This window comes from Leguminivora glycinivorella, chromosome 17 (assembly GCF_023078275.1).
Source record: "Leguminivora glycinivorella isolate SPB_JAAS2020 chromosome 17, LegGlyc_1.1, whole genome shotgun sequence".
Taxonomy (NCBI): domain Eukaryota; kingdom Metazoa; phylum Arthropoda; class Insecta; order Lepidoptera; family Tortricidae; genus Leguminivora; species Leguminivora glycinivorella.
The window spans coordinates 10,133,548-10,148,842 of NC_062987.1; the positions used below are offsets into that span (position 1 = coordinate 10,133,548).

The 15,295-nt window shown below is 38.1% G+C and overlaps 1 protein-coding gene across 1 annotated transcript in view; it reads left to right on the top strand.

Annotated features, from left to right (window-relative positions):
• The first annotated feature begins 3,396 nt into the window (after positions 1–3,396).
• Positions 3,397–15,295, top strand: part of LOC125235168 (indole-3-acetaldehyde oxidase-like) — a 42,419-nt gene continuing 30,520 nt past the window's right edge. The window contains 2 exon segments of the mRNA XM_048141623.1: positions 3,397–4,003; positions 4,427–4,593. Of these exon segments, the coding sequence (XP_047997580.1) occupies positions 3,958–4,003; positions 4,427–4,593 (213 nt within the window). The 5' untranslated portion in view covers positions 3,397–3,957.

The following is a 15,295-nucleotide window of genomic DNA, read 5'->3' on the forward strand; positions in this document are numbered from 1 at the left end:
TGAAAAAACCCCCGACCGCGACATAGTTGACCGATTTTCATGAAACATAACTAAAAACACTCCCGACTAACTCAGCTTTCAGATAACCACAAAATTAAAATTTTGATAAACCCCCGACCGCGACATAGTAGACCGATTTTCATTAAACATGGCTAAGAACACTCCCGACTAACTCAGCTTTCAGACAAAAAAAACGAAACCTAAATCGGTTCATCCGTTCGGGAGCTACGATGGTGGCAGACAGACACACACGCAGACAGACAGACAAACAGACAGACAGACAGACAGACAGACAGACACGTCAAACTTATAACAACTCGTCGTTTTTGCGTCGGGGGTTAAAAAAAAAACTAAATCTAAATCGGTTCATCCGTTCGGGAGCTACGATGCCACAGACAGACAGACACGTCAAACTTATAACACCCCATCGTTTTTGCTTCGGGGGTTAAAAAAACACGACCTTCATTCTACAGCGGTGGCAAATCTAGCAAACAAGTTACACCTGATGGTAAGCAGTCACCGTGGCCTATAGATCTTAATTACCATATCTAATACTTTCTTAAAGAGAGTTTCTTTGAAGTTGTTGATCTCATTATGACATATATTATACCTATCTAAAGTTACTCGGTATTGAGAAAGCTTTAATTTAACTATGTTATTTTAAATGCCTGCAACGAACGTAAGCACATATACCGTGGGCTCATATAACATGCTTATTATTTACAGGTCTCTGGTAGGGTATAAATAAACATGGCAATGTTTAAAACAATATTGGTGATTGGTAGAGAAACACAGGGACGAACTTTAAAAATGTTGACCTACATATAAATTATGCATTGTGTATTGTATTATCGCTGTAAAATACTGTAGGTATATTTTATAATAGGTACCTACGAAGACCCGGCGTTGCTAACATTGCATACATTTGGAGCGTAGGTTACCTAATTAATAGGGACTCTAGTCTAGAGTACTTATATCTACTCACATGATAAAAAGAAAATGTTAATAATTATAAAATAAAATACACAGGTAAATGTAAACTAATCCTCGGTGTCGTTTTCAGCCTACCTATCATTTAGCAATATTTTTTGCTTGAGCATTAAATATAATGTATATAGGTCTAGTTCCTCTCTGCCTCAAGTGGTTGTGACCGCTAAGAATAATAACTTAGCTAAGCTTTTTGTCAAGTGGGTACAAGGGGTACGGACGACCTACTTAGATTTTTTTTTGTAAGAGCGTGACTGTGTAAATTATTTCAACACTTTAAGGTTTAAGCCACATATACCGGTTTATCTAAATTACTGTTAAGTAAAAGATCAGGGGTAGGCACTACCGGGATAAGTAGGCAAGAAATAAACATGTGAAATTTATTTTGATGATTTAAAAGTTGATTCATCCAAGGTTTGTATTCGAAATTTCTAAAAATATTTTTTTCAGTACAGATGGTGTTTTTTACGCACTAGTACGAGAAGTGGTTCATTATTTGTCAGGTCGAAACTTCGGTTGGCCATCTGTACTGTACTGAAAAACGTAATGTACTATTTTTTATGGCACAATTTTATTGGTCGTTCAGCATAGGTACGGGGACTCCCCGCAGGCGAGATAACTATACTTTACAAGGTCTTAAGTACCGACACTGTAAGGCCGTTTTCACATTATCCGATCCGATATCGGATGTCGGACCGACATCCTACATCCGATAAACGCTTCCGATAGTGTCGGATGTCGGTCCGATAAAACGCATTGTTCCAAATCAATGAAGTATGATTTTGTATCAAAAAATATAAAGTAAATGAATTGACCGTGACGTCACTCCTCAGTATTTCATAGTAATTTCATATTAGCAAATCGTTTTGACATTTCTTAAAAAGAAGCTGATTTGACTAGTAGGAAACTAGCCTATTACAACCTTCTTATTTCCATGGAAATTATCAACTATTTTGAATTTCGATCATAAAGCTAGGAACACACTACGCGGACGTCCGTCGTAAATCGACCGCGGACGGGAATCTGGACAATGGAAATACACATAACCGTGCAAACTATCGGTCGACGGACGCGGACGTGGCCTTGAGTGCACGGACGTCCGATCGAAATCTGGCTCTCTGGATGTTTTGTTCCGTGCACACTGATAGGTCGCGGTCGCGGTCGTTTTACGACGGACGTCCGCGTAGTATGTTCCTAGCTTTAGCAGCTGTTTAATAGACGCCATTTTTGTCACGCATACTACTACAAACGTATACATACATTATATACGCACACAAACAAATATTATCGGCCGACAACTGGCGGGGGCTCCGGCATGCCAAAAAATGTCGGAAGCGTCCTGCCGATATCGGCAGTTCGATGGTGCCTCGGACAAAAACTGTTGTAGGAAAGTGCCATCGACATTAAATCCGCAATTTTTGCGTTTTATATCGTTTTTTAGTAATAGTGATCTATTAAATACATAAATGAAGACCTGGAAGCGCATAAATCTTACATTTTACATCCTTCCTACATCCGATATCGGATCGGATAATGTGAAAACGGCCTCAAGGCCACGTCCACGTCCGTCGACCGATAGTTTGCACGGTTATGTGTAATTTTATTGTCCAGATTCTCGTCCGCGGTCGATTCACGACGGACGGCCGCGTAGTGTGTTCCTAGCTTAAAGCTAGGAACATACTACGCGGACGTCCGTCGTAAATCGACCGCGACTGCGACCGATCAGTGTGCACGGAACAAAACATCCAGCGAGCCAGATTTCGATCGGACGTCCATGCGCTCAAGGCCACGTCCACGTCCGTCGACCGATAGTTTGCACGGTTATGTGTATTTCCATTGTCCAGATTCCCGTCCGCGGTCGATTCACGACGGACGTCCGCGTAGTGTGTTCCTAGCTTTAAGCTAGGAACATACTACGCGGACGTCCGTCGTAAATCGACCGCGTACTCCCAGCTAGGAACATACTACGCGGACGTCCGTCGTAAATCGACCGCGGACGAGAATCTGGACAATGACATTACACATAACCGTGCAAACTATCGGTCGACGGACGTGGACGTGGCCTTGAGCGCATGGACGTCCGATCGAAATTTGGCTCGCTGGATGTTTTGTTCCGTGCACACTGATCGGTCGCGGTCGCGGTCGATTTACGACGGACGTCCGCGTAGTATGTTCCTAGCTATACGTGTAACGGAACGCAACGAAGTTTTTGTTTTGACGTGGTTTTGACCACGGAAGGTTTTGACTTTTGCTTTGGAGTTTGATTTGACGTCAGACCAGACCGTCAGATGGACGTCAGTCAACCACATGAATGGCAAACATAGTATTAACGCTAAGCGATTTCATACCGTAATGAGTTGATATAGATACCATTCTATCATACTAATCAAATCTCTTGCTTTATGTTTTGTATGGTTTTGTTGTTCAGTTCATCTCAGTATCTTCTTAGTAGTTTGTGATCTCATCTCATCAGTCAGTCAGTGCTGAACACGATCACTCCAACTGCCGGACACTTTGACAAGCAACATTTTTGGCAAGCGCGAAGTTTATTTTAGTTTAAAACTTAGTTTCTAGCTCCTGCCGAGCTTTTTCTAACTTAAAATATATACCTCTCTGATTTTACCTTGCCTGCCTAGTGTTTCAGTTTAACTTTACTTACCCAAACTTTGTTAAAACATCATCATATTCATTCAAAGTTTTCTTTTTCTTTTAAAAGTGAAGTGAAAGGTGTTATTCCGTGTCTTTCATTTATATCTCAAGTAACCAGTTACACAACATTGTTATGGTTTACTTTTGAATGAATAGTCAATAAATAAATTGTTTATGCGCCATAAATTATTTATTTAATGCATGTAATTATGTTCTTTGTATCCTAAATGCGTAGTTTCTTAGATGTGTCTCAGTGGCTTACGTGAAATATCCAGATTATTAGGTTATTAAACACATGCGTTGAATTCTAAGATCGGAAAAATGGACAAAATATTTTTTTCAATAAATGGGGACAAGATATCTGTATGTAAGTATTTACCTTTGACTAAATAATAGAAACAGAATTAGCAGTACTTGTAAGCTTTTAGAAGATTTAATCCACTTCACATTCCTCAAGTTTTATAGAAAAACAAGATGTACCTATGTTGGTAATATTATTTGAAACTAGTCTTTATTTAATATTGTCTTTGGTTACCGCGATAGTTATTCATGAAATAAAACTATGGAAACGGATTAAATTGCATATAATAAATTTACAATTCATACCGATGTTTCGAACACTTTACAGCGTTCGTGGTCAATGGGTGACTGTCGTCTTTATTTGTAGACTTAAACTTATTGTTATTTGAAACAAGTTTTTAATTTGTATCTATTTGAAACAATGTTATTATAGTTGCATCTTGCAGTCTACCTAAACAATAAAATATGCTTTACACAAAAAATGTTTCAGCGGGATCAGAAGTGACTCCAGACACATCACTGAATGACTACATCCGTAACTATCTGAACCTACATGGCACGAAGGCCATGTGCCACGAGGGGGGCTGCGGAGCCTGTGTCGTGTCCGTCTCTCAAACACAAACCACTGGTGAGAAACATGTGTTTGCTGTGAACTCGGTAAGTTTTATTCCTTTTTTAAATATATCTCATAATTATCATAATATGTATGTAGTACATATAGGAGAAAGTGAACAATCCCCCAAGTAATTTCAGATTTTGTTTTTTATACTATGTTGGTGGTAAACAAGCATTATGATTCATCTAATGATAAGCGGTTTCTGTAGCCTATGGAAGCTGGCAACTTCCAAGGTGATATATATGTGCATTGCCAACCTTCATACCACTTGCAACATTACTCCTCTGAGTATGACATACTGTACAAATATTTAAATACGTAGAATCACCTGCAACCTCACAACAATCCAGGCAGGTTAGCATGGTCGCGCGATAAATGATAAAACATCAGCCCGTTTCTATTGCACTATTTGTAAGTGTGATAGGGACGGCCAGCTGTTTTATCATTTGTCGCGCGACCATACTTGCCTGCCATGTCTACATAATCATATCCAAACAAAAGTACCAACAGTTGACTTGGCCAGACAGATTTTTGCCCTATTTAAACATAATTATACTAAACATCCAATTATAACTGGTATTTTTTGTTGTACAATATCATAATAAGTATGTAGATAAATACTTCAAATAACATATAATAAGTAATTTTATATAAATCATTTTTCAACCTTGAGGTTGTAATTCATAAATGTTCAACGAATTACCTCTATAAGTGGAATTTTGGGACCTCTATAAGCGGAATCCATTTTTTTCGGAAATTTCTTATTTTTACCTCTGCAACTGGAAGCAGTCGTCTCCGAAACCTCTATGAGTGGAAAAGCTTGGCGTTATAAAATTTGTATTTTTAATAAGCCGCCTCAAGGAGGGTAGTTTGTTTCGTTAACATTATGATTTGTTTTAACTATATATTTTGTATGAGATTACGACACTTCGTTCAGTTTGGTTTTAGCTGCGGTGCGGTGCCGTGCGGTTAGATAAGCAATGCCTAAACACACAATCAAGTGTTTATCTCTTCGGGATAAATAAAAAAAAACGATTTCTTTCATTAAGAGTGCTTTCAAAAAATCTGCTTGCTCGCATTTCGACGCCGGCGGCGCTGGCGTGCGCCTGTGTGCAGACGCACACTATAACCAGAAGCATAACGATTGTAGCCTGCGGTACAGACATAGCGTGCGATCCTCTTCGAACCAACCTTACGTGCGGCTACAGCGAAAGGGATAGCATTCATGGTCGGTACCGCCACGCCGTCAGTAGCGTTGCGGACTAACCATTATTGATACTTGCGTAAAAACACCACCATATATATTACATATTTGCATACATGATTTCGTGCATAAATACTTGACCTTTTAGTTTAATTATTAAACTTATCACAGATTTTTATTAAAACGTGTGTAGCCTTGGAAGAAATAAATTAAAAAACTTTTATAATATAATAAATTGTGTATATAATATTGTCTTCTGTCACCGCGATAGTTACTCATGAAATAAATTTATGGAATCAGATTATATCGCGTATAATGAATATAATCCGTTTTCTTAGTTTTATTTCATTTTGTATATGATATGTTTTCTAGGTTCTTTTCGGTGAAGGAAAACATCGTGAGGAAACCGGACTTATTCCAATAAGGTCTAGTTTACCCTTTGGGTTGAAAGGTCAGATGGCAGTCGCTTTCGTAAAAACTAGTGCCTACGCCAAATCTTGGGATTAGTTGTCAAAGTGGACCGCAGGCTCCCATGAGCCGTGGCAAATGCCGGGATAACGCAAGGAAGATGATGATGTTTTCTAGGTACATATATATAATGGAACTAAGATCGGTTTTCTTTAATTTTAAGTAGTTTTTTTTTATATTTAAAATGTGTTTTAGGGTTTCGTAGTCAACTAGGAACCCTTATAGTTTCGCCATGTCTGTCTGTCTGTCTCTCCGTCCGTCCGTCCGTCCGCGGATAATCTCAGTGACCGTTAGAACTAGAGAGCTGAAATTTGGTACCAATATGTATATCAGTCACGCCGACAAAGTGCAAAAATAAAAAGTGGAAAAAATGTTTTATTAGGGTACCCCCTACACGTAAAGTAGGGAGTGATTTTTTTTTCATTTCAACCCTAACGTGTGATTTATTGTTGGATAGGTATTTAAAAATGAATTACTGAAATCGTTTTTTGATAATATTAATATTTTCGGGAATAATCGCTCCTAAAGGAAAAAAAAGTGTGTCCCCCCTCTAACTTTTTAACCATATATTTAAAAAATATTTAAAAATCACAAAAGTAGAACTTTATAAACTTTCTAGGAAAACTGTTTTGAACTTGATAGGTTTTGTAGTTTTTGAAAAATATGGAAAACTACGGAAGAGCCGAGCGGCTATTTACCAACGCGGCTTTAAAAACCGGCCGAGAGCGTGTCGGGCCACGCTCAGTGTAGGCACTGAGCGTGACCCGACACGCTCTTGGCCGGTTTTTAAATATTATGTTGTTTTAATTGCATGGAGCACAGGAAGGTCCACATCTATGTATTAGTTTTTTGTAAGGAAATACAACTACGCTACGCCTACCTGCTTTAGTTGACTGTTGACACACTGAGACAGTGGATGCGCCAGAGTATAAAAGAGTGATTACCATCTCTTGTCAAAGATCTTGTTGAGACGAATCAAACGAACCCAAACACGAAGTGGCTTCAAGACCTGGTCGTGGAATACTCTTGACTACCTTCCAGCTTCATCATCAGATCCTGGGTACCATCTCTTGTCAAAGATCTTATTGAGACGAATCAAACGAGCCCAAACACAGAAGAGTTTCAAGACCTGGTTGTTGAATACTCTTGACTACCTTCCGGCTTCACCATGATCCTGGGTACCATCTCTTGTCAAAGATCTTGTTGAGACGAACCAAACGAGCCCAAACACGAAATGGTTTCAAGACCTGGTTGATGAGAACTCATGACTACCTTCCAGCTTCATCATCAGATCCTAGGTACCATCTCTTGTCAAAGATCTTGTTGAGACGAACCAAACGAGCCCAAACACGAAATGGTTTCAAGACCTGGTTGATGAGAACTCATGACTACCTTCCGGCTTCATCATCAGATCCTGGATACCATCACCTCTTGTCAAAGATCTTGTTGAGGCAAATCAAACGAGCTCAAACACGAAATGGTTTCAAGACCTGGTTGATGAGAACTTATGACTACCTTCCGGCTTCATCATCAGATCCTGGGTACCATCACCTCTTGTCAAAGATCTTGTTGAGGCGAATCAAACGAGCCCAAACACGAAATGGTTTCAAGACCTGGTTGATGAGAACTCATGACTACCATCTGACTTCATCATCAGATCCTGAGTACCATCTATTGTCAAAGATTTTGTTGAGACGAGTCAGTAACCTAAAATGATATTCAATAATAAATAATACTTACTAAAAATATTAGTCAAGTTAATTAGTTAGTTACCAAAGTCGTCAACCCAAGGATCAAAGTTTTCGGTCGCAGTATACATGCAACAGTACAGCCAAACACGCACACAAGTGCGGTTTTGGACACGGCGGGTGCCGCACACAATGACAAAATAACTTCGCGATCGTCGAGCCGCGTGCGGAGCGGACTAACATACGTCCTGCCTCTACAAGCTCTGCCGCGGTACTGACATCGCAAGCGCGCGTAACCGGTAATAAGGAGGCATTTTTAAAAAATCGTCAAAAATATTAAATTGCAATTAATAGAAAACTTTTGCACAAAATCTGTTTGAGTAAGCGTTGCAGATTATTTTTATATTAAAACTACTTCAAAAACACGTAAGTTTTCGAAGAAATTGACACTTATTCTGAGGTGATTTCTGAAACAAATTGGATTCATCATATCCTCATTTACTCTATTCTAAAGCCTTATAACAAAGAAGTAGTCTCAGATGATTGTAGTACAGGATATACATAATACAAATTTACCACTTGAAGCATTCAAAACTATCCAAATTTTACAAATTAGACGGACTAAGTCAGCACTTTTCGCGGGTTTTCCTAAACATGCACCAGAAAAAAAATCATAATTAATTAAGTGAGTTAGTTTTTAAAAATCCAGTCTCACAACATGTAAGTTAAGAAGATGTCCTAATCGAATCCTGAACTTAATAAGTCTTTTAGATGACGGAAAGTGTAGCATTTTGCCGACTAAATCTATCAATTTTACATTATTACGACGTTTTCGTTGAATGCCCTCTTAAAGCACAGAATATATAATAGTACAAGTACAGAAGTGCTTTGATGTTCACAAAATGCCGCGTTTTTAAATGCCTACAAAATTCTAACAAAGAAACGAGCCGCACGTGCGCAGGGTCGGACGATAGGGTTGCCTATGGATTAAAACGAATTAATGATCAGATAAAATGTTATACTATTATAGTCAAGTTTTGGGTACTCTCTAGGTATATATACTGTATTCATATATTTTTGTTTAAGTCCCAACATCGCAAGCATTATTGAACTTTTCCGTAGGATAATCAATAGTAGATCTGTGTAAGATTGTACTATTTTATTCATGATGGCTACTTAACTAAGCATTATTAGCCATTCCACACGCGGACATCCCATATGAACCTTAAAAAAGTATTTGCGACGTAAAGTAACAACGGAAAGTACGAACGTGCATTCCGTGAGAACGCGCGCCACCCCTGATTAGGCCGCGAACTCGCGGCCGCCAGCATGTACTTGTAGCGCGGCGATAGAATCGCGGAGTGAGCCGCCCCTGATTAAAGTACAATCGGCATATTGATTTATTTAACCATACTGGTTTCTCTTGCATAAATAAATATTAGGAGTGATTTTGTTTAAGAGGGCATTCAACGAAAACGTCGTAATAATGTAAAATTGATAGATTTAGTCGGCAAAATGCTACACTTTCCGTCATCTAAAAGACTTATTAAGTTCAGGATTCGATTAGGACATCTTCTTAACTTACATGTTGTGAGACTGGATTTTTAAAAACTAACTCACTTAATTAATTATGATTTTTTTTCTGGTGCATGTTTAGGAAAACCCGCGAAAAGTGCTGACTTAGTCCGTCTAATTTGTAAAATTTGGATAGTTTTGAATGCTTCAAGTGGTAAATTTGTATTATGTATATCCTGTACTACAATCATCTGAGACTACTTCTTTGTTATAAGGCTTTAGAATAGAGTAAATGAGGATATGATGAATCCAATTTGTTTCAGAAATCACCTCAGAATAAGTGTCAATTTCTTCGAAAACTTACGTGTTTTTGAAGTAGTTTTAATATAAAAATAATCTGCAACGCTTACTCAAACAGATTTTGTGCAAAAGTTTTCTATTAATTGCAATTTAATATTTTTGACGATTTTTTAAAAATGCCTCCTTATTACCGGTTACGCGCGCTTGCGATGTCAGTACCGCGGCAGAGCTTGTAGAGGCAGGACGTATGTTAGTCCGCTCCGCACGCGGCTCGACGATCGCGAAGTTATTTTGTCATTGTGTGCGGCACCCGCCGTGTCCAAAACCGCACTTGTGTGCGTGTTTGGCTGTACTGTTGCATGTATACTGCGACCGAAAACTTTGATCCTTGGGTTGACGACTTTGGTAACTAACTAATTAACTTGACTAATATTTTTAGTAAGTATTATTTATTATTGAATATCATTTTAGGTTACTGACTCGTCTCAACAAAATCTTTGACAATAGATGGTACTCAGGATCTGATGATGAAGTCAGATGGTAGTCATGAGTTCTCATCAACCAGGTCTTGAAACCATTTTATTGAACCTGGTTCACCAAAATATCCAAGGATTCACTTGTAAGGAACTTGAAATTGATTTGTATTTGCAGTCGTCGAATATTGACATACTCTGTATTACTGAGCACTGGCTTAAAGAACATGAATTTATGTTTAATTTTAAGAATCATGGTATAATTAGTTCTTTTTTTAGGAAATCTAGTAACCGTGGCGGGTCATTAATAATGGTTAAGCATAACTTAAAAAGTAAAGAGCGCAGAGACATTGTTGACATGTCTGTAGAACGCCATATTGAACTTTCTTGTGTTGAGATGGACCAATTTATCATTATATGCGTGTACAGGCCCCCTTCGGCGGACTATAATGTATTTGAATCAGTAATAGATGACGTACTTAGTAGTGTTTTTAGAACCCAAAAAAGTATAATTGTGTGTGGCGATTTTAATGTCAACATACTTGAACATTCGCCATTATGTGGAAGGTTATTAAACACCTTCAAATCCTTTAACTTGGTTAACTTATTCTGCGAACCCACTCGAATCACAGCAACCAGTGCTACATGTATAGATAACATTTTTAGTAACAAGGATGCGATTAGTAAATCTGTTATTAACAACCTAAGTTCTGATCACTGTGGTCTAAAAGCTTCTTTCAATGAGAAAACAGAAGAAATTCCGCAAGATACTTTATGTAGGCCAATCTCTCAAAGGCTCCTAGATTTATTTAATCGTAATGTTACCAAACGATTATGTTGTCTTTCATGTACGCAAGAAAACCCCAATTGTTTGAGTTCTGATTTATTTAACTGCATTAAAAATGAATTTGATGTCTGTTTCACTAAAAAGAAAGTAAAAAGCAGGACCAAGACTAAATTTAGCGACTGGGCTACGCCGGATATTCATAAGACAAGACGCCAACTCTACGACTTATACGATTTAAAAGCCACTGATAAAAGGCCGGAATTTCTGGAGCATGTTCGGAATTTTTCAAAATCTTTTAAGATGATGTGTGTCGCCGCGAAAGCTAATCACTTGTCTAAAAAGATCCTAAATTCTAGTGATAAGGTTAAAACTGCCTGGCAGGTGATCGGCAATGAAACTGGGAAACGTAAAATGAAGGATCCGCACTACAAGCTACGAATTGGTGACGCTTTAGTAAGTTCCGACCGTGAAGTGGCAGATCATTTTGAGCAGTTTTTCTCGAATATACCGGTAGAAACAACAAAGTCTCTTAATTCGTCGCCAGATGTCGCTGAAGAAATTTTGAAGAGAAATGTAGCGGAATGTACAGAATTCTTCAAATTTTCGTATATCACTCCGAACATAGTTCTTAAGACTTTTAGATCACTGAATTTAAAGAAAACTGAAGATCTATGGGGCCTGTCAGTCAAAGTTTTGCATTCCATTATTGAATCTATTGCACCATATTTAGCTGAGATTTTCAACAGATGCATTGATGTTGGCACTTTTCCAGATATTATGAAACATAGCAAAATTATCCCGTTGTTTAAATCAGGAACGAAGACAGATCCTACGAACTTTAGGCCGATTTCAATACTACCTGCATTAAGCAAAGTGTTTGAGAAACTTATTTTAAATCAACTGCTGTCGCATTTCAACAGAAATAAACTGCTTGATAGCAATCAATTTGGTTTTACCAAAGGTCGATCAACCACTGACGCTGGTGCGGTACTCCTAAAGCACATCTTTGACGCTTGGGAAAAAGCTCAAGATGCTGTTGGAATTTTCTGTGATCTGTCCAAGGCATTTGATTGCGTAGATCACGAAAATTTAAAACGAAAATTAAGCCACTACGGGATAAAAGCCGGTGCCCTCGACTTAGTCTCATCATATCTGTCGGATAGGACTCAGAGAGTAGTTATTAATGGAACTCATTCGGCGGGGTCCCCGGTAGCCCTCGGAGTGCCTCAAGGTTCAATTCTTGGTCCCTTCCTCTTTTTAGTATATATTAATGACCTACCCACTCTTGTTAAAGGCAGACATGATATAGTGTTATTTGCGGATGACACTTCTCTTATATTCAAAGTGGACAGGAAGGAAAATAGCTTCGACAGTATTAATGATGCCCTATCAACTATAGTTAACTGGTTTACGGCAAATAATCTACTTTTGAACGCCAAGAAAACCAAATGCATCAAGTTTGCGTTACCTAACGTCAAGCAGATAAATAACAGCAAAATCCAAATAAAAGGTGATACGCTGGAGTTTGAAGACCAAACTGTTTTCCTGGGAGTCACTTTAGACTCAAAACTGCAATGGCACGCACATATTGCTACTTTAGCTAACAAACTTAGTTCAGCTGCCTACGCAGTAAGGAGAATCAGACAGCTAACAAACGTAGAGACGGCCAGGCTGGTATACTTTGGTTACTTCCATAGTGTTATGTCGTATGGAATTCTGTTATGGGGTAAAGCCGCAGATATTCAGACGATATTTGTGCTGCAAAAGCGAGCTGTACGTTCCATATATGGACTGGGCGCTCGAGCTTCCCTAAGAGAGAAATTCAAAGAGGTGAACATTCTTACCGTTGCCTCTCAGTACATACTTGAGAATATTATGTATGCTAGGAAAAACATCCATGAATACAAGCTTAACAGTGATATCCATAACTATAACACTAGAAACAAACATAAACTTGCCGTGCCCTTCCACCGTCTCCGTAAGGTTAGTACGTCTTGCGTTGGGAACTGTACACGTTTTTATAACAAAATCCCCATTGATGTAGTGAACTTGCCACTCGGCAAATTTAAGTCACATGTTAAGCGCTGTTTGCTAGGTAAAGCTTACTATACGGTAAATGATTTTATAAATGATAAAAATGCCTTTAAGCCAGTAGCTTGATTATGGTAGCAGAAGTTGGTAATACAACCGTACTAGTATCCAGTAAAAATGACACAGCGTAATTTTTCTCATGTGATTGTATTGTATCATTAGTTATGTTAGAAGGACGCTTAGAGACCTTATACACCTCTAAGATTTTTGTTTTCATTATATAGCGTAGTTATATAAAATTTATTTAAAGTATGATAGTACACTGACCCTTAGAGACCTTTACATCTCTAAGTCACGTTGAGCATGTAATTAGTTATGTATAGCTATACTAGGCATTGTTGCCCTCTTTAATGTCACCTACAAGCTTAATGTCGTGTTTCACTGTGTCGATTTTTCTTTTGTCAATTTGCTGTTAGCTTGAACATGTCATGCTCGCTTAAAAGTCTTTGCTTACGGTGGCGTGTTGATCGGGTCGCCACCTTCCCGAATGGAGGTTGAGGGAGGCGATGGCTGAGATACGCGTCATACTCGTGAACGGGTGCTGTTTGTGGAGACTGGTCTGTTCAAGCTTACCTGGGCCACATGTTTTGTTAGATTATTTAACTTTACTTTTGAGCGGATTGCGAGACACTACATTCGGTTCTTGTAAGAATTAAACTTAAGTAAGTAATGTCTTAAGGATGACACTAGAGACCATCACGTTGTCGTTTAATTTAGTTAATTTTAGCTTTTGGACACTTAGAGACTTTATACATCTCTGAGATTTTGATTATATTTTATTTTAAAATAGACTCCTTACTTTAATGACCTTGTTGTCGTTTGATTAAGTTAATGTTAGTTTTTTGGACACTTAGAGACCTTATACATCTCTGAGATTTTGATTATATTTTTAAACTTAATTTGTAACCTTGATTGGCCCTTATTTGTAAACTTGATTTGTTCTTTAATGATTGACAACTAGAGACTTGTACATCTCTTGAAATGTGTAATTTAGCTGTTCATTTTCTGTATTTTTTATTTTTTTTGTATTATTTGACAAAGGTTTTTACTTTTAAATATTTTAATTTTATAAAATTTGACTCTTGGAGACGCTATACATCTCCATGGATTATTTGATTAAGTATAATATTTTTACTTGTAATATTCAGTCTTTTACAACTATTGAAGTATTATAGATTTCTTTTATCTTTGTATCTGTTTGCACTTTCTTTATGTATTGATTATAGTTAGTAATAATATGACATTTAGAGACTTTATACATCTCTAATTCTATATCAGTGTATAGCTACTTTGCTTATGATTAATATTTTTAGTTAATATTTCTATTAATTTCATTTGTTTAACTTTAATGAATACTCTGTAATGTTGACATGTAAAAGTGCCCCGTGGCCTATTTGCTGAATAAATGATTTTGTATTTTGTATTTCGTGTTTGGGCTCGTTTGATTCGCCTCAACAAGATCTTTGACAAGAGGTGATGGTACCCAGGATCTGATGATGAAGCCGGAAGGTAGTCATAAGTTCTCATCAACCAGGTCTTGAAACCATTTCGTGTTTGAGCTCGTTTGATTTGCCTCAACAAGATCTTTGACAAGAGGTGATGGTATCCAGGATCTGATGATGAAGCCGGAAGGTAGTCATGAGTTCTCATCAACCAGGTCTTGAAACCATTTCGTGTTTGGGCTCGTTTGGTTCGTCTCAACAAGATCTTTGACAAGAGATGGTACCTAGGATCTGATGATGAAGCTGGAAGGTAGTCATGAGTTCTCATCAACCAGGTCTTGAAACCATTTCGTGTTTGGGCTCGTTTGGTTCGTCTCAACAAGATCTTTGACAAGAGATGGTACCCAGGATCATGGTGAAGCCGGAAGGTAGTCAAGAGTATTCAACAACCAGGTCTTGAAACTCTTCTGTGTTTGGGCTCGTTTGATTCGTCTCAATAAGATCTTTGACAAGAGATGGTACCCAGGATCTGATGATGAAGCTGGAAGGTAGTCAAGAGTATTCCACGACCAGGTCTTGAAGCCACTTCGTGTTTGGGTTCGTTTGATTCGTCTCAACAAGATCTTTGACAAGAGATGGTAATCACTCTTTTATACTCTGGCGCATCCACTGTCTCAGTGTGTCAACAGTCAACTAAAGCAGGTAGGCGTAGCGTAGTTGTATTTCCTTACAAAAAACTAATACATAGATGTGGACCTTCCTGTGCTCCATGCAA